Below are 19,944 nucleotides of genomic sequence, written 5' to 3' on the forward strand. Positions count from 1 at the left end.
ATAATTCTCTCACTAATTTTCTCACTAAAGGACCTCACTCTTGTCCCACTGTTCTCTTGGTGTAAGTAGCCCTTCTTCTTCTGTGCTAAACTATATTTGGCAAAACCCATTTGTTTTTTGTTTTGTTTTAAGAGAGTAATTATTCTCTCCATGGTGTGAAGTCTTACTTTACCATTTGACTACCTCAGTAGAAACTAACCTGAGTCATTGTAGGGGTCATCGCTGGCTTTTCCTAAAATAGTCTCTGCATAAATCGATTCTAGCCACGTAACAGGAAGGTTTGGAAGAGGTAAGGGGGTAGATGTACCTACAATCAAGATCATGCAAAGTGGGAAAAAGTAAATATATTCTTGGCCAGAATTTGTCTCTGCCTCTCAGATATGAAGGTAGAGAAGGAAAGTGGGAGCTTTGCTCGGGGAAGCTCTGAATGCTTATTTTGAGATGTTCCTCCATGGAAGGGAAAAGCTACACAATTACTTAAAACTTCCAAAGCCAATTCCTGTTTTTCCTGTCCAACCTCTTGATGTTGAACTTGGTTACAGTTTCAGCAGGGCCTTTTCTTTCAAGCATGTCAACTAGCATATTTAGTCAACTTCAGCTTGGATTCTGCAAGCCATGTTCCATCAGTCCTAGTAACTCACTCTTCTACAAGTGTTAGGCTGAACTGATACATCAGTAACTCGGATACCCCAAGAGTGGAACTGGTAGTTCTCTTCCCCGGTGGCACATCTAAATTTCCATCCATCTCTCAAGGCCCAGTTCAAACAGCCTATCTTTACCCTCCCAGACTGTGCTCAGAATGGAGAGAGAGGAACCCTAGCAATCTATCTGACCCTGTGTATCTTGTTCACTTTGTAGTATAACCAGTCTTTTCTATCCCTGTAACATCTTATACTTCTTAAATTCATGAGGTCTCTTTACAACCATTCCGTACTCTCTCTTTTGCTACTTCTGAAGAGTATCACAGGGTGAATTACAATAACTGACTCTGAGACCCTCTGGCACCTTCCTACATGCTCAGGAGAAGATGGGCCTTGGATATCACTTAAACTGTTAACACTGGCGTTTGAGTATTTCAGTGATTTTAGAAGCAGTTATGAATCTAAAAGGTAATATGGCCTTTCATGTTCCCTTGGCTACACAATTTTAGGAGGTAAATAATCCTTTTCAGATCATCATAATTGATCATCCCATCTTGAGTTCTAGAAATTGACTATCATCACTGTCTCCCCATTAACAATATCTGAGGCTAACCCAGAGCAGCTGAACTCTGAGTGCTGTACCTGGCTTAAACCCCTGACCTGAGGTGGTCCCTTTCATCTTTTCAGCAAATTGTTGGCTTTTAGCTGATTTCCCATTACAGCATATTCGTCAGAGAAGAATGTTTTAAACTGGAAATTCAAGTAGAAAGTATAGGCACACGGGCAAAGAAGAATATAATCTGAGGATGACCCTAGAATACCCGACGTGGCTCGTTGTCAAGCCGCTTCTTACTCCCTCGCTTCCTCGCAGGTAGGATGACCAAGCTGCCTGCTTTGCTTAGCACAGTCCTGGTCAACGCTTAGCTTCCTGGGAAAATTAACACCATCCCCCTTCTACTGAGATTGTGTCAATTTGGACAACAGATCGCATGGTCTCCCTAATTGAGGAGAAAAGGCTGCCCTAGTAAGAATTAGTAGCAGAACTGATACCTTGTCTAAGGCTATTTAAGTCTAGTAGTCAGTTACGGGTGCTGGCAGCTTCCACGGCAGGCTCAGTGACTTTTAGCTGGTGGATGTGAACCCGCCCTTCGGATGCTAAATACAACCTCTCTTAGACTCAGGTTTGCACTTTCTCTATTTCTTACCCAGTGGGTTCCTCTGCCCCAATAGACCTGTAGGGGTGACAGTATTCAGTACTGGAGCTGGGTCTTCTGCCTCTGCACTAAACCCATGTGTTGTTACAAGATGCCGCTAGAACAGTTATACTATGATCCAGTCGTTTGACTGTTAAACTTGAATGACTTGGAAGAAATGCGTGAAAAGAACAAAATTATTACTTAATCTCAACGTTAGCAAGCAGGCAAGAAGTTCATTATAAGGGATCCCTTCACCTCAGCGTCCTCTAAGTCTCTCAAATGATCACCTTCCTCTTCTGAGGAAAAAGAGGAAAAAAAAAAAAAAAAAAAGATTTTTCTAAGATTCTCCGGGATATTGGCAGTTGAGTGCTAACTGACTCACATTTATTTTTTAGAGTAAAACACATCAAAATGCAGTTGTACCCCCAGTGGGAATGTAGGGCTCTTGGGTGAGTGACTTCAACTTTAACCCTGCAAATCAACTTTCGTAGTGAAGAAGACGTGTGCCGAGTCTGACTTTGTGTGCAACAATGGCCAGTGTGTTCCCAGCCGATGGCAGTGTGACGGGGACCCCGACTGCGAAGATGGTTCTGATGAAAGCCCAGAGCAGTGCCGTGAGTGTGACTTGCTTTGGACTTGAACTTTTCCAGGCTGTTCCGTGTCTCATAGCTCTAAGTACTGTATAATCTAAAACTTGATTAGTTTTCCTTGGCCTCCCTTAAAGTTAGGCCAGTTGACTCCGAGGTCAGTCAAATCATTAACAGCCAATCTTTAAAAACATTAAAGAGTGCTCTTCCTAGTCTAACAAGACTGACGTTCTCTTGGGTAGCTTCGCTATTGAACATTTAAGACTGAAGCCAGAAGATTCAAGAACTCCTTGACTAGGTGCATAGATTTCAAATGTTTGATGATAATGACTCTGAGTGGATGGTACTCTGGTCCTGGAAGCTAAGTCAAGATGTGAGGGTCCCCCCGTGGGCCAAGTGTAAGCTTTTAGGTGCACAGCTTCTCATGTTGTGAAAAAAAATCTGTTACCGAAGGGGTAAGGTGACTAGAAATAGGATGATAGAGCAATTCTTAAGAAACATGTAACGTAAAGTTATTAAAGTAGGGAGCTTACAGCTTGTTCTTAAATAAGAGAAACTTCATAGGCATGCAAATACGTGTGTATCCTCAAGCTGATATTCAGGAAAAAGTCTATGAGATCATAGAGGAAGATGATTTGGGACAGTTAAATTAGAATCATTTGCATGTCCTGGTGAAGAAAGTCTCAGTGTTCCTTTTAAGGCAGTAGAGGCCTGTTAGAGCACTAAAAGTGGAAGTCTAACATGAACAAAGTTTAGGTCTGGAATCAAGCAGGAAGGAAGGGATGTGTGTTAATTTCAGTTTTCCAGGCAAGAAGTAAGGGAAGTTATATGAGCATTGGCCAAGGGAGGTGAGTTACCATAGGTGAAGACAGGTTCCATGAAGATTCAGCCCAAGTTTTAGTGGGGGATGACCCCATAAAGTCAAGAATTAGGGGGTGTCCCTACTTGGCAAGATGTCAGTGGAAAAGAGGTTGTGAAGGAGGTCTGTGAAGGAATCCAGGCAAAGGAAGACTTCATAGGTGATAGAGCATCTGGCTTTTAATGAAGTTGGGATTAGGTTGCCAGTATCTGGGTCTGTCACTTGATACCCAGCAGATAAATAACGGTCAAGGAGCAGGCCAGCCAATGAACGTAACCACGCCAAGTAAAACAAAAGCCAGGACTGCGCACACCGCGGAACCTTGACGGAGTAGCACGGTCAAGGCTCTCCGGTGGACTGCCAGGTAGCCTAGGTTGGCATGGCTTCCGAGACATGGAGTTGTCGAAGGATCTGCCCAGGCTTCAGCTAGTAAGTCGAATTTCACCCGTGTGCCCGGCCACTGAGTTACAGATGTCACCACTTCCAGGCAGCACAGGAGCAGCAGCTCTGCACTCATGAGTTTGGAGGCTCTTTTGAGACTGTATGTCATCAACAGATATGAGAACATGCCGCATAAGTGAAATCAGCTGTGGTGCCCGTTCCACTCAGTGTATCCCAGTGTCCTGGAGATGTGATGGTGAAAATGATTGTGACAGTGGAGAAGATGAAGAAAACTGTGGTAAGAAGATCAGTGTTGAGTGGCTTATCCCAAAGACCCTTTTGCTCAAAGAAGGGTGGGCATGAAGGTGCAGTTGACTTGCCTTTTAATGACCTCACTCTCTGCTCTACTACTTGTCCTTCTTAAGTGCCCTCAAACTCTGAGAGAAGTTCGCATGGTAACTGACCATTGCTTGCTTGGGTGTTTCTTCTAGGCAAATAGAAATAAGAAGGTAAGTCATCCGAGGCACTTCCATGTAGAAGTAGCTCAGTGAAGCCGCAATTCTGTGGACTCTTGTCTCAACCAGGACAGTAACTCGTGGGCCTTCCTCACTTGGGCTCAATCAAGCTAGAAAGGGACTAGGGCCAGCGAACACATCCCTAGGTCGAAAATTGGATCTGCTTAGTGGAATAAACTACTGGAGTCTCACCCAAGCATTTCTCAGTCCCCAAACTAGTTTTTCTTTTAACCTTTCCAAAAGTTAAACTGGCACAGAAGTAGGAATTAACATCTTGCTGGCAGATACCCAAAGATAACTCTACCCAACCGGTGGTACCTTTGTCTCCTATCACACAGTTCCTGCCTGTAAAAGCGAACTCTGTTTCCTAGCCTTTCATGTTTCTGCTCTTGGAAAATATGTAATAAAATGCTCAGTGTTAAAGGTGAGGCCCTGGGAAAATCTCTAGGTTAAACAAACATTGCGTTGAATGTTCTTTCAAGCTACCGCCCTTTTTATAGGGCCTCCTGAGACTGACAAGCACAGGCCTCTTGATGCAGTAAGTGTACAATGAGCTGAGGGTACTTGTAGCTGAAACACCAGTCTTGCGCGTAGAAGTCACCTCCTGAGGTCATTACCACTGCACCTAGTCCAATGAGTTTTGGCATTTAATCCTAGAACTGAGCTTTATGGATTGGTAAGCTGTGGCGCTGCCACACGTTTCCCTCTGAAATCCAGACTTTGCTTCCCAAGAGAGTCGTGGTCTCCACCCCAATCACCACCAATTATTGACCTTAATTAATTTGGCAGGAATTTGAGTCAAAGTACAAACTGGCTAGTCTGACTAGCTTATCGTTATTATTGCACCTGGCTGCTAGATTGCGGTTCTAGCCCCAGAAGTGACTTTCTAAAACTTGAAAGTATTGAAGACCTGTTATTCCTGATCCTGGTTGGAAAGACCAAAAGAGAAGGAACCGTGTATGGTGTTATAATACATGGGGGCTACTTTTTGGTGATGGTGTCATAATGCTTATTATGAGTGAATGTTTGCTTATGTACCTGATGCATGATCATCTCATCTCATGATATGTGGCCTGGCCTGATGAGCAGTATATCCATTTAAAGATAACTCATGTCTGCCTTCCCCAATGAAGTCTCTTGTGACAGTTTAAGTTATTAATCACTGTCCCTTTAAGATGCATCTCATCTCAAATGAACTTCTAGTCTTCAACTCTTTTCTCGGTTCTACATTTCTCTTCGTATTCAAATGTCCTAGCATCTCTTACGTGGTAAGACTGTTTCCTAGTATTCTGGGAACTGCCTATTGATATAATCTGACTTTAGCTTTTAAGTTAGGCAAGAAAGCTTGGATTCATGATCCATGATCTGCATGTTAGATTTTGGGACAAGATGCTTGAAAGGACAGGTCTGGATGCATTTTCAGTGGGGCGTCCTCTCTCTCAATAGGCAACGTAACGTGCAGCCCTGATGAGTTCACTTGCTCCAGTGGCCGCTGCATCTCCAGGAATTTCGTGTGCAATGGCCAGGATGACTGTAGCGACGGCAGCGACGAGCTTGACTGCACCCCACCCACCTGCGGGGCCCACGAGTTCCAGTGCAGCACCTCCTCCTGCATCCCCATCAGCTGGGTGTGCGATGACGACGCAGACTGCTCGGACCAGTCGGATGAGTCCCTCGAGCAGTGCGGCCGCCAGCCAGTGATCCACACCAAGTGCCCAGCCAGCGAGATCCAGTGCGGCTCTGGCGAGTGCATCCACAAGAAGTGGCGATGTGACGGGGATCCTGACTGCAAGGATGGCAGCGATGAGGTCAACTGTCGTAAGTAGCTTTCCTGTCAGGACGGCACGTTCGGTTCTCTCCCACGTATCAACCAGGGACGCTTTGGCTGGCTTCATCCCCTGCCGTTCCCTCCCGCTGTAGCTTCCCGAACCTGCCAACCTGACCAGTTTGAGTGCGAGGATGGTAGCTGCATCCACGGCAGCAGGCAGTGCAACGGCATCCGAGACTGCGTCGACGGTTCTGATGAAGTCAACTGCAAAAATGGTAAAGGGTCCCTAGGTGTGGGGTGTTAGTCAAAGGACTGCTCTGATCAGACCCACGAATGGAATCTCTCTTCTGTGTTTCTCTTTGTAGTCAATCAGTGCTTGGGCCCCGGGAAATTCAAGTGCAGAAGCGGGGAATGCATAGATATCAGTAAAGTGTGTAACCAGGAGCAGGACTGCAGGGACTGGAGTGATGAGCCCCTGAAAGAATGTCGTAAGTGAAGGGGTTGCTTGAGGACAGATTTGGGAAGGTTAATTAGACCCGGCAGAGCTGATGCGGTTCCGAGCCTGCCTAATGCCTGGGTAAACTACTTTGATGAACTAGGTTCGGTTGTTGGGCTTAGAAGTGAAATTTTATGACTTAGAAGTAGTGACAAAGTAGTTCCTAGTTTCACCCCCTTCAAGGTAACCAATCAGCAATAGAGAAACTTGACTAAATACTGCTTAACTAACTGGTAACGTGCCAAGGAGATTGGGTTTACTCTTCCCCCGATACACGCTGAGATGCATATCTATAAGACGGATAATTAGATCTTAGAAAAATCATGGGCTTGACCAGACTATCTAGACAAACAGCCTGGATTTTAAATGTTAATAGGACAAATATCAGTTGGAGTGTTGAGTTACTCTGCTACCTTTTGATTTCAGATGTAAATGAATGCTTGGTTAATAATGGCGGATGCTCCCATATCTGCAAAGACCTAGTGATAGGCTACGAATGTGACTGTGCAGCTGGGTTTGAACTGATAGATAGGAAAACCTGTGGAGGTGAGTTGAAGAACAGAGCCCAAGCCCCGGGGGTGATGGGAAAGGTCTGTAGATCTCCGTAGGTTATCTAGGAACAGCAAGACTAACTCTAATTTCCCTCCTAGATATTGACGAATGCCAAAATCCGGGAATCTGCAGTCAAATTTGTATCAACTTAAAAGGCGGTTACAAGTGTGAATGTAGTCGTGGCTATCAAATGGATCTTGCCACTGGCGTGTGCAAGGCAGTAGGTAAATGGACTTGGACTGGTGTTGCTCTGGTACCTTTCTGAGTACGTGATTACGAAAGGTACAGCCAGTGACTACAACAGTCAAACGAAATATAAAATTTAAAAAGTACTTGAGAGCAATGGTACTGAACGCACAGTGCAATATCATAGGCTAAATAGCAAATTGTTGCCCCAGACTCCTGCCTTGGTCAGTTCCTTTTGCATATGGTACCTTGAATATCTACTTACTCTCTGCTTCCAGAACTTGAGTGCAATTCAAATAATTCAAATAAGTAACTTATCATCGGCCGCCCTCTTACTGAATGCTGTGACTCCAGGGCTGTCTTCTTAAACCGTAGGAAGTGCTGAAGTGCTTGCAGGTCCCAGGGCATGGACTTCAGCAAGAGTACTCCTGAGGTGTTCAGCAGTGCCCTCACTTTTTAAGTGCTCCTCTGTTGGGAGGAGGGGACTTGGAAGGACGTTGCCTTTTTACAGCAAAACTAAATTAACCTGACTCCTGTCTTGCAGGCAAAGAGCCAAGTCTGATCTTCACTAATAGACGGGACATCAGGAAGATTGGCTTGGAGAGGAAAGAATATATCCAACTAGTTGAACAGCTGAGAAACACTGTGGCTCTCGATGCTGACATTGCTGCTCAGAAACTATTCTGGGCTGATCTAAGCCAAAAGGCCATCTTCAGGTAACTTTCAGTTCTTGGTGTCTTCGCCTAAGTCATTGTCACTGGCCTTTGGGAAGGTTTGGAGGAATTTCTCTTGTGTCTTGCTCCAATCTAGCATCTAACTAGTTGGGAATAATAATTCTAAACACTGATTCTTTATTAAATTACTGTCAGTTCCTCATTAGAAACTAACAATCGCCTATAAAAGATGGCTACAACTATAAGATTATAACAGACAACATCTTAATTTTTCCAATTTTCCTCCCTTTCTCTCCAGTTAGTTGAGAACTGTTCATAGTTGCTACAAATAGAAATGGTAGTGATAGCTTTTTCTTAACGGCAACTATAGAAACTCAGGTGATGGTTACTGAAACAAATAGCTTCACTTAGAAGTGTGGTGTTCTTGCATGTAGAGTACAGGCCAACAACGAGATAACCTACAGTATTGTTTAGAATCAGTATAGCTTCACTTAGAAGTGTGGTGTTCTTGCATGTAGAGTACAGACCAACAACGAGATAACCTACAGTATTGTTTAGGATCAGTAAGCAAAATGGTTACATAATTTGAGTGGTGAGCTGAGCTATGGGGTTTGCTAGAGTTCTTTCCGAACAAAGTTGTTGACCATTTTGTGAGCAGAAAGTCCATTCTCCAGGCTCCGATGGTGTCAAACTCTTAAATTTCTTGTGACCTATTCTGTTTCAGTGCCTCAATTGATGACAAGGTTGGTAGACATGTTAAAATGATCGACAATGTCTATAATCCTGCAGCCATTGCTGTTGATTGGGTGTACAAGACCATCTACTGGACTGATGCGGCTTCTAAGACTATTTCAGTAGCTACCCTAGATGGAACCAAGAGGAAGTTCCTGTTTAACTCTGACTTGCGAGAGCCTGCCTCCATAGCTGTGGACCCGTTGTCTGGGTTTGTATTCTGTGTTATTCATCACGTAGCCTTTCGGATGCTATCTGCATAGGTCAGGAGCTTTCCTCATGCCTAAAGCAGTACTTAAATCCCAAGACTTAGCAGCTCCCCACAACAAAGAATCATCCAGTCCAAGATGTCAGTGGTGCCACTGTTGAGCAACCCGGGGATGGCCTCATCTATACGACAGGCCCTCCCTGAGCAGATGACTGCTGGTTCACATTAGTGGAACAACATTTCTGATTTGAGGTACACCAAAAGCTGTATCTAAACCCTTATGCCCACCCAGCTTCTATGCAAGTGATTTTTTTTAATTGAAGTATAGTTGATTTACAATGTTGTGTTAATTTCTGCTGCACAGCAAAGTGATTCAGTTATACATATATACATTCTTTTTCATATTCTTTTCCATTATGGTTTATCACAGGATATTGAATATAGTTCTCTATGCTATACAGTAGGACCTTGTTGTTTATCCATTCTATGTGCAATAGTTTGCATCTGATAACCCCAAACTCCCAATCTATCCTTCCCTCAGCCCTGCTTCCCCTTGGCAACCACAAGTCTGTTCTCTATGTCTGTGAGTCTGTTTCTCTTTCATAGATAAGTTTGTGTCGCTATGCAAATGATTTTTAATTTCTGTCTGAACACTTTATCAGGTCAGCTCTGGATGATCCAACCTAAGTAGTAGCATGAGTTGTAAGGGTTTTGGTAACCACATTACCTCTAGGCTTTCATCTAAATGTGCAAGTTGTCTGAAAGTCCAGTGGAAATAAACAGACCTCTCTAGAAACATTTCACTGAGGACTTCCCCCAAACTGCCCCTAAATAATATAGAAAAGCAGCTGTTAGGAATTTGACTATAAAGAATATGTGGTACATATATACTATGGAATATTACTCAGCCATAAAAAGGAATGAAATAGTGACTTTTGCAGAGACGTGGATGGACCTAGAGACTGTCATACAGAGTGAAGCAAGCCAGGAGGAGAAAAACAAATATCATATAATATCGCTTATATGTGGAATCTAGAAAAATGGTACAGATGAACTATTTGCAAAGCAGAAATAGACACACAGATGTAGAGGACAAACGTATGGATACCAAGGGGGGAAAAGGGGGGGATGAATTGGGAGATTGGGATTGACATATATACACTACTATGTATAAAATAGATAACTAAGGAGAACCTACTGAATAGCACAGGGAACTCTACTCAGTGCTCTGTGGTGACCTAAATGGGAAGGAACTCCAAAAAAGAGGGGATGTATGTATACACATAGCTGACCCGCTTTGCGTTACAGCAGAAACTAACCCAACATTGTAAGGCAACTATACTCCAATAAAAATTAATAATTAAAAAAAATGTATTTGACTAAGGCTGTAGTAATCACAGTTGGCCCCCATGAAGCCGCACTAGGACACAGTCAGCCCGCCCCTACCGTAAAACTTAACAGATATTCATCTTTTGCTCCACTGAAAGAATTGGCCTTTTATACAGGAAATATATAACCTGTGACTTTGGGCTGAAATTTAAATATCAGACTTACATAGTTTACTATAGTTAATAATGAGCTTGTAGATTCAGTGTTAACGTCTGTTTACCCAGAACATAATTTAGACCCTTAAGTGGCACAATTTGTACCCTAGAGTTTTCTGCTCACTCTTTGAAAATGTCTGTCTCAAGCTGCAACTTTATTCCTTCTAAACCAGCAAGGCTTATTTCTAATTTAATTCTTCCCAGCTTTGTTTACTGGTCAGACTGGGGTGAACCAGCTAAAATCGAAAAAGCCGGAATGAATGGATTTGATAGACGGGCGCTGGTGACAGCGGACATTCAGTGGCCTAACGGAATTACGCTTGGTACGTATGTTCTTCCTTCCTCGACCACGATTCGGCTGTCTGCAGAGTTGTAACTCATCTCCATAGTTAATTCTGGACTACAGCAGACAACTCTCATGGTGCCTTCTTTAGCAGGGACTTAGGATGAGAGGAACCGAACAGTACAAGTGGAATGGTGGACTTAACAGATGACGTGCTCCATAATTACTAGCTTTTCTAGCCATTTGGAGCTAACATGTGACATGAATTAGGTGACTCTTGGGCCTTGTGAACTCTCATCCTACATACTCCTGGCCTAGGAATCGCAGCATTTCCTGAATTGCACGCTCATAACGGTTTTCTTCTGGCTCCTAAGGGGAGAGCAGCAAAATGCTCACCTCTTTTAATACTTCTGTAACGTCACTAACACTTCTTAAGTCAGTTACTTTGACAATCTCAGGTACCCCTTGAGTCCCCCCAAATGAATGTGGGTACAGATTCTGCATGCTGCTTCACAAGGTTGGTGGGACCCTGTTAACAGCCCCTGCTGGAGAAGGAACCGTGAAAGTAGAGTATTGGATTCCTTAGCTATTTTAAATGGAAGCAGGGCAGTACTGACTTCTTATACAGTGACCATTCTTCTCCTACCCAGACCTCATAAAGGGCCGCCTCTATTGGCTGGATTCCAAATTGCACATGTTATCCAGTGTGGACTTGAACGGCCAGGATCGCAGGGTGGTCCTAAAGTCTCTGGAATTCCTAGCTCATCCCCTCGCGCTCACAATATTTGAGGTAAGACGTGTGTCTCACATCTAAGTGTATACCTCTGAGTTACTGTAGCACCTTGGGGAGCAGGAACAGGGGAAGGAGGGAAGGACAGAGGGGCATGACTTGCGAAACTGCGTTCACCTAAAACCTGGGACAAATGACGTACTGATTCCTCATAGCATTTTAAGAAACCTGAACTCATGCTTCTCTCAGAGTTTTACATCCGATGTCCCAGACCAGCTTTAAATAAACTTGGTCCATTAAATTGCCAGTAAATAATAATGACCTTAGAGACTGACTCGTGTTCATCCTACACGTACATACTAATATGGGGGTTCTGTTTTAGGATCGTGTCTACTGGATAGATGGGGAAAATGAAGCCGTCTACGGCGCCAATAAATTCACTGGATCGGAGCTGGCCACTCTAGTCAACAACCTTAACGATGCCCAAGACATCATCGTCTATCATGCACTTGTACAGCCATCAGGTACTGTGGGGAAGCAGAGCCCCTCGTGGCTACTTTCAGGGTAGCAGCATGACACAGTGCCCCTGGGGATCCGTAGCTCCCTAGCAACTCAGCTTGCTCTACGATGGAACTTTCCCCTCCTGGACCCTCCCTCAAACCTGGTGCTCGGTATATTTTATTCTGACTTCCAAGTCAGAGAGATTGAGAACTTCATCTCTTAGCTGCCCTCCCAACCGTCAGTGCTCTGTCTTTTATTTCAGTCCCTTCCATATCTCCTTGGCATTCATTCCTTCTTGCTAGGACTTTTGCACTAGCCTCCAAAGTCGCTTTTATGCCGCAGCCTTTTCCTCCCTCCCCACTGTGGCACGTCGTATATGGAATTGTGTGCTTCCTCAGACACTATGGTCTCCTGCTCAGAATACTTGACTGGTTCTACCCAAATGAAACGCTTAAACCTCCCCATAGCTGGGTTCCTTCTGTTTTGTGGGAGTGAGGCAAAGCCGCAGAGCATGCTTCTCTCCTTCCTCTGAGCCTCAGACTAGCCAGTTTGTAAGCTTTGGACCAATAGGGAGGCCAGGTCCGGTCACCCATCTCCTTTCCCCACCTGTTCCCTCACCACCCATCTGTTTACAGCATAACTCTTGTCCTACTTCCAAGAAGTTTCTGTGGCACTTTGCTGTCCTTAGAGCATGCTGCCTGTACCCTTACATTTGCCCTTCACTGGTATTGGTTTAACTTTAGGGTTTGACAGAGTATACGAGTTTAGGCTCCTTGGAGACAAGGAGTCATGTCTTCAGCATCTAGAACCAAAGTTTATGTACAGCAGGCACTGGAAGACCCATTTTAAAGGACTTTTCTTTCTGAACAGGTAAAAACTGGTGCAAAGAAGACATGGAGAATGGAGGATGTGAATACCTCTGCCTGCCAGCCCCACAGATTAATGACCACTCTCCAAAATATACCTGTTCCTGTCCCAATGGCTACAGTCTAGAGGACAATGGCCGAGAATGCCAAAGTAAGGCTTTTTACTTTTCAAACACAAGCAGGACATACGACAGGCATTAGACTAAAACACTAGCTACAGAAACTAGCCCGGATTTTAAGAATTCTGTTTTAACTCACTCTTGGAATAGATTGGAGAACATATCTGCTACTGTTGCATGCCAGGAGTTCACATCACTACTTCAGGACTAACTCATTTCAACATTAGATGAGTCTACAGGTGACTATGCTGATTTATACCAATTACAGCACTGAGCCAGCCAACTTGCAGATAATTAAACAAAGTCTTAACATTTTCCTCCAAAGAGAGAGGCCTGAAATTAGTCTTAAAAAAGGCCTTGGGGGACTTCCCTGGTGGCTCAGTGGTTAAGAATCTGCCTGCCAATGCAGGGGTCGTGGGTTCGATCCCTGGTCCGGGAAGATCCCACATGCCACAGAGCAACTAAGCCTGTGTGCCACAACCACTGAGCCTGGGCTCTAGAGCCCACGAGCCACAAGTACTGAGCCCCACATGCCACAACTACTGAAGCCTGCACGCCTAGAGCCCGTGCTCCGCAATAAGAGAAGCCACCGCAGTAAGAAGCCCGCACACCGCAATGAAGAGTGCCCCCCACTCACCGCAACTACAGAGCAAGAAGACCCATCGCAGCCAAAAAAAAAAAAAAAGGCCGTGGTTACAGGAAACCCTCTGGCCCCCGTGGGTGCCATTATCTTAAACTCCTACTTAAACGGAACGTGCATTTTAGTCTCCTGTTCTTAGCTTTTGATTAACCGGCAAATTAAACCCGCGGGTTGTGAGCAAGGATCTCATATTGGGAGGTTTTCATTAGCGTGATACTGAGTCCCTACGGGGACTAGCTCTGTTTACTGAGAAAGCAGTTACCAGACAATTAGGCAGGAAGACTGGTGTGCCTGGTGGTCTGCTTCTGAGAGCATTTCTTGCAGCTTCCAGGAGCCTGGGACTTTGCTTAGAGGGGTCCTTAAGTGAGGCCGTCGGTCCTTTTGAATTGTCTAATTCCAGATGCTTGCGATTCTGCCCGAAGACCCCAGTGTCTCTCTGGTTTTGCTGCTGTTTCCCTTGGTTATGGCACACCCACCCTGCAACTCGGTTTGGCAGTGGTTCGTCCATTTCCCGCAGCGTTCAAATAACCCATCGCATGGCTTGTCTGGGCTAAACGGCTATAGCCACTCTGGAACCTTGGCATTGACCTGGTTCTTGGTTTTGTAATTCAGGTACTGCAACTACTGTGACTTACAGTGAGACAAAAGATACCAACACAACAGAAATGTCACCAACTAGTGGACTAGCTCCTGGAGGTATTGGGTTCCGTTCTGCAAACTGTTCATCTCAGCTAACAGCCACACTCTTTGTACCTACCTGTTCCTTAAATCATTAATGCAGCCTTTAACTACTCATTCTGCCCCGAATTGGTAACCTATATTTAAACTCCAAAGACTTAGAACCTGCAACCCTTAGCCTGACCTGACTCATTAAGATTTCTCTGAGACAGCTGTTAGTGAAACGGCTATTATAGCCTGAGACTCACAAATACTTCTAGACCGGTTATTCTTGGTACACGACTGTAATAGATGTTGAGCATCAGTGATGGATGCAAAAGGGCATGAGGCTCTCTCTACCAGGTGGTTGAATTTCTAAGTCTGAATCCAGATCCTTCTAAACTGATTCCTTTTATTCCCCTGTAGAGATCAATGTGACCACAGCAGTATCGGAGGTCAGTGTTCCCCCAAAAGGGACTTCTGCTGCCTGGGCCATCCTTCCCCTCTGTAAGTAGATTCCCCACATATCTGGATCCAAGGAACTTCTTAAATACTCGATGGGTATTTCTAGTTCATCTAGAGATGCCCTTCCCATGGCCCCTTGTACTGTCATAGCACTCGTGACACTGAATCACCCTTGCTCCCCTCACCAGCCCGGCACACTGATTTCAGAGCCCACAGCCTTCTGTACAGCGACCAGCAGTGATGAATGGTGCCTACTGCTTTCTACTTCAGAGCTGTTCGTCCGGCTTTATCCCCTCTCATAAGTCCTTTCCAGTGAAGAGCACTGTTCTGTTCCCCTTCGAAATATGTATAACACTTCATACAGAGGAGCTACACAAATGCTAAAATGATTTCTTGAGGAGTTATAGCACTTGTAGAGGGTAAATTAAAAACAGTTAAGAATTTTCAAACGCTCTAAAGCTATTCTAGGGCGTGTGAATTCTAAAGCACTATGCCAAATGGCCTCTTTATCCTAAATTATGGGATTCCGAGCTTGGCTAACAAACCAGGAGGACCACTTGAAGAGCCCTCCAGAAGCTTCCGCAGTTCGAATTCAGTCAGCCTGGGGAGGGGCCCAGGACTCCACATTTCCCAGATGGATGTGCTGAGCTGAGCACCAGAGTCTATAGAATAACACAACCTCTGGTCTGAACTTGTTTTAAGCTCCCAGCCCATTTATAGTCTAACTTCTAGTCATCCCAGATTCCTAAAACGTGAAGCTTTTATTAATTAAAAGCTCGGATTATCATGGATTCTTTAGCATGATCTTTTTCGTATGCTTTGAAACTAGACCTTGTTTAGTCACCTTCTAACTTTTTTTCAGTGCTCTTAGCAATGGCAGCAGTAGGTGGCTACTTGATGTGGCGGAACTGGCAACACAAGAACATGAAAAGCATGAACTTTGACAATCCTGTGTACTTGAAGACCACTGAAGAGGACCTGTCAATAGACATTGGTAGACACAGTGCTTCTGTCGGACACACGTACCCAGCAGTAAGTCAGCTTTGTGTCTTTATGTACCATGACTCGCAGTAGGACTTTTTGGAAAGGAGACCACAACTCAAGCTATGGCTGCCTGGGCTAGAAAGAACCATTAGAATCATGGAGCCACCGAATACTTCATCTACGACCTGGAGATTAGACAGTCTAGGCTGTTAGAACTTAAGTAAGTCAGTTGACAAGTATCTGCCCCGAACAGAATGACAAGTCAATTAAGGACAGCACTATACAATTTGAGATATTTTGGGTTATAGAAACTACATGTAAACATTAGCATGTATCTAGGAGCCAAGTGTCTCCTTTCTGAACTGTTCCATCAGTTGCCTGCTGGATACTTAAAAGTAAGTAAGTTAGCATATCATCGATAGGGGGGTTGACTTAAAGTCAGTGTATTGAGCAAGATTCATTTAACCAAAATGACCAGATACTTGAAAATGACCTCTTACACCTCGTAGAGCTAGCTTCCCTTTCAACAGTAGAGTCAGTCACTTGTTCTTCAGTTGAAACTCATGTGGAGTATATGGCCTTCACTTACAGAACTCTGAACAGAACAAGTGCTGAGCACTCCCTCAAGCTCTGGTGAAACAAGAGTGTGGTCAGTTCACGGCACACGTGTGTCTTTTCACATTTTTCTCCAGGTTCTAAAATCATTAAGTAGAACAGGCAGAATTAGTCATACTGTTTTCTCTCTCTGCCAAGTAGATAGAGTTGAATTCAAGTTAACATGCATTAGTGATGCAACTCAATACTGTCTGGGATCTGGCTTCCCTCCTGTGCACCTTTGGTCTCTGGATGACCAACGCAAAAGCAAGGTTCATTTTAGAGACTGAAGTTGCTACCACCAGTGAGGGAATCCCCAGACACATTCCATGCTTTTTCTCTTCCACAGATATCCGTTGTAAGCACAGACGACGATCTAGCTTGACTTCTGAGACAAGTTGTGACCTCTGAGGTCTGAACCAGTAATAACCCACTTCGGAATGGTAACCGAGCCAGCAGCTGAAGCCTCTTTCTTCCTCCAGTTGGGAAGAACATCGAAATATCTTTGCGTGGATCAAGCTTGTATACTTAACCCTTTTTATATTACTTTTGTAGATATTCCCGTCCACATTCTACTTCAGCTTTGGATGTGGTTACCAAAAGTATCTGTAACCCTTGAATTTCTAGACAGTATTGCCACCTCTGGCCAAATATGCACTTTCCCTAGAAAGCCATATTCCAGCAACGAAACTTGCGCTATAGCGTATACCACCTGTACATACACTGTATAGGCCACCTGTAAATATCCCAGAGAACAATCACTATTCTTAAGCACTTTGAAAATATTTCTATGTAAATTATTGTAAACTTTTTCAATGGTTGGGACAACGGCAATAGGATAAAACGGGTTACTAAGATGAAATCGCCAAAAAATTTGTAAACTAATTTTGTACGTATGAATGAAATCTTTGACCTCAGTGGAGGTTTGCAAAGACTAAGTATTCAAACTACTGTACATTTTTTTTCCAAGTGCTAAAAAAATTAAACCAAGCAGCTTAACCATGGTTTGTGCCTATTCCTCTAGGATGAACTTCTGTAAACAAGCTGAGTTAGTAGCAGGTGTTCTAACTAAATAGATGCGCTGTGGATCTTGATATTGTATTATATAAGGAAGCCTACAATTTGGCTGGTTTCTCTTACAATCAAGTGCTAAAAGGATGAGGTACCACGTGATACTTGCCTCCCCAAATATTTATTTTGTAAAAGAAGCTAGCTTAACCTGCACCTGGAATTCTTCTTTGAGTAAAGTTCCTATTCTCATTCATTTGTTGCCTGATCCAGAAACATATGCCAAGATTTCTGTCAATTCTGCTTCTCTGTACTTAAGTCTCTGTTTTACGTGTCCTATCATTATATAGTGTTCAAGGGCAAGCGCCTTGCAAAGCATGGGTAAGGACTTCCTCCTTTTACACGCCTAGACAGTCAACCCTGAGGAGAGCTAGGGAGGTAACAAGCAGAAACGCCATTCCTGAACAGTCTAAAGCAGTGGTTCTCAGTGGACTTCAGGTTAGCATCTGCATCACCTGGGAACTTGTTAAACATGCACATTCTCAGGCCCCACCCCAGACCTGCTGAATCAGAAACTCTGAAGGTAAGGCCCAGGGATATATGTTTTCAGAAGCCCTTCAGGTGATTCTGATGTGAACTAAAATTTGAAAACCACGGTTCTAAAGTGACTTCGTGGAGAATCTGTAAGATGATCTAATTTGTCAGGCTGGCTGGCATAGGATGGACTCCTTCTGTGGACAATTTTTGAAACGTGTGATATGAAGAGTAGATAAGAACTTTGGGTAGAAGAAAAAGTAGCACAGAGCTTGCATAAGTTTTTCATCAGATGGGCCATTTCTTTCTCTAAAGCCACAGGAAGCCAACAAGCAAGGGAAGATACGCTTTAACCCTGGGAAGATGCCCTAGGTGAGAGTCCACTGCAAAAGGTGCAGCAGTCTTCATGAATTGAATCATCAGCACAGTAGCCAAAGGATGAAGAGAAGATGTTTTGAGTAGCTAAATGGATCAGTGGATGAGTCAGTACACCTTCATATGGAACATAAATAAGACAGTGGACATGTGGCTTGTGGCTCAGGCAAAGAGATCAATAATCCTGGATGAAGAAGGTGCTTCTGTCATCTTGCTTAATAGATACCCTCTTGAGATTTTGGTCAAATGGATGAAAGTGAAAGAAAGAATAGGCGTGAACCTTTTTTCTGGGAGATGAGGAGGTCAAACATGTAGAGCAAAAGGACGTAGTTGTGAAGGTAGGACTCTTCTGGCCACCTGTTGCTTCATCTTCAGGTAGTCATAACACTAAACAGGATGTGGCCTGCTGATGTGACGTGTCTGGAGTGCCTATTTGATAAGTAGATGAGCATTCATCTTATGTAAACTCTAAAGGCCATTTGGTTGATTGGGACTTTGACCCTGCTCTGGTACAAAACCCACTGATTGGTTTATTCATTTGGAGCAATACAGAATTCCCTCCTAGGAAGCTTAAAGACACCAGTGTTCTCCGCCATTACAAGGATTATACAGTATTAATCAACTCTTAACACCCAAAGTCATAGTTGTTAACAAGAAAATCAAGCAGATTCTCCATCATCTCTTGGATTCCAGTCCCTAGTGTGTTCCTCCAGGTTCTAGGTCCCAATTTCTAACCTTCCAAGAGTCTAAAGCAGCTCATTCTTTTAGCCAAGGACAGAAACGCTAACGTAAAAGGTACAAACTCACTTGAAGAAATGACGTAACTAGATATTTCTATGGAAATTAGAATAGTTACACTGCTAGCCAATTCAGCATGAATTAAGAGATCATGGGAGGCCAGAGCCTGTGCATCAGTACCCACACAAGAACTTTAAGAATCCTATGTGAAACCTTTTGCTGTAAGTTTGCTGTGTCTCTACAGTTTAATGTGGGAAATGAGAATGAATTAAGAGATAAAATATGAAGCTTAGCAAACGCTAAAGGAGGCTGTTTGAAGTTAAATGAGCCTGTCATACAGGTCACAGAAAGGAAGTCCTCCAGAGGCTTTACCAACTGCTAGAAAGACTGATACTGATAGATGAATAAACAGGTTTGTGGCCTCTGGTAAGGAAATCCAGTCAAGTCTTTGAGTCCAGATTTTTAAGTGGCCTTTGCAAGCTATCTACTTGGCAAGAAACCATCCCAGTTGATCAACCAGCTCTCTTAAAACATTCTTACAGCTATTTTAAAGCCTTGGTATCATTTCCGAACCTATGGTATTCAATTCTCGATGAACACAAGGCAAAAAGATGGAGACTTCGACTTTGACACTTGCTTCTGTTCCTTATATCTTTGGAAGTCTGATAGCCCTTCTCAAAAAATGAGAAGACAGGCTTTCAATAGCAAAACTATAGGGCATTTAAAGGACTAACTCTTCAGTTGACACTTAGAAACGGGAGACCTAAATAGAAGTTTCTTTTTTTTAAACCTCTTTATTGGAGTATAATTGCTTTACAATGGTGTGTTAGTTTCTGCTGTATATCATAGTGAATCAGCTATACACATACATATATCCCCATATCCCCTCCCTCTAGCGTCTCCCTCCCACAGAAGTTTGCCTTTTAACTATCCTCACACCCAACCAGAAGATTCTGATGGGGTGTACTCCCGTGTCGTGCAGCCCAACGAGTAATTTCCTAGAGTTCTTACCTTGGGAAGCAGTTTATTATTTTGAACCCAGTAGAAGCTTGACTCCTTGCTTTAATGCTGGGGAAACTTTCAAAAAGCATCTACACTTTTGCTGCGACAA

At 43.8% G+C, this 19,944-nt stretch overlaps 1 protein-coding gene across 4 annotated transcripts in view; it reads left to right on the plus strand.

Annotated features, from left to right (window-relative positions):
* The window catches only part of VLDLR (very low density lipoprotein receptor), a gene marked incomplete at its 5' end in the record, with an annotated part of 31,430 nt that extends 14,430 nt beyond the window's left edge, over positions 1-17,000 (plus strand). The window contains 17 exons of one of the 4 annotated variants that reach the window (XM_082842703.1): positions 2,329-2,451; positions 3,840-3,962; positions 5,626-5,997; positions 6,100-6,222; positions 6,313-6,435; positions 6,870-6,989; positions 7,094-7,219; positions 7,726-7,897; positions 8,580-8,798; positions 10,544-10,662; positions 11,273-11,412; positions 11,735-11,876; positions 12,724-12,870; positions 14,091-14,174; positions 14,562-14,642; positions 15,463-15,632; positions 16,528-17,000. In XM_082842703.1, coding sequence (XP_082698829.1) covers positions 2,329-2,451; positions 3,840-3,962; positions 5,626-5,997; positions 6,100-6,222; positions 6,313-6,435; positions 6,870-6,989; positions 7,094-7,219; positions 7,726-7,897; positions 8,580-8,798; positions 10,544-10,662; positions 11,273-11,412; positions 11,735-11,876; positions 12,724-12,870; positions 14,091-14,174; positions 14,562-14,642; positions 15,463-15,632; positions 16,528-16,563 — 2,420 coding nt within the window. In that variant the 3' untranslated portion in view covers positions 16,564-17,000. The remainder of the gene's footprint in view (positions 1-2,328; positions 2,452-3,839; positions 3,963-5,625; positions 5,998-6,099; positions 6,223-6,312; positions 6,436-6,869; positions 6,990-7,093; positions 7,220-7,725; positions 7,898-8,579; positions 8,799-10,543; positions 10,663-11,272; positions 11,413-11,734; positions 11,877-12,723; positions 12,871-14,090; positions 14,175-14,561; positions 14,643-15,462; positions 15,633-16,527) is intronic. The other 3 variants (XM_082842704.1, XM_082842705.1, XM_082842706.1) reach the window with 3 other exon arrangements.
* Between the last annotated feature and the right edge of the window lie 2,944 nt (positions 17,001-19,944).

Source organism: Leucopleurus acutus, assembly GCF_964270905.1.
Source record: "Leucopleurus acutus genome assembly, chromosome: 7".
NCBI lineage: Eukaryota > Metazoa > Chordata > Mammalia > Artiodactyla > Delphinidae > Leucopleurus > Leucopleurus acutus.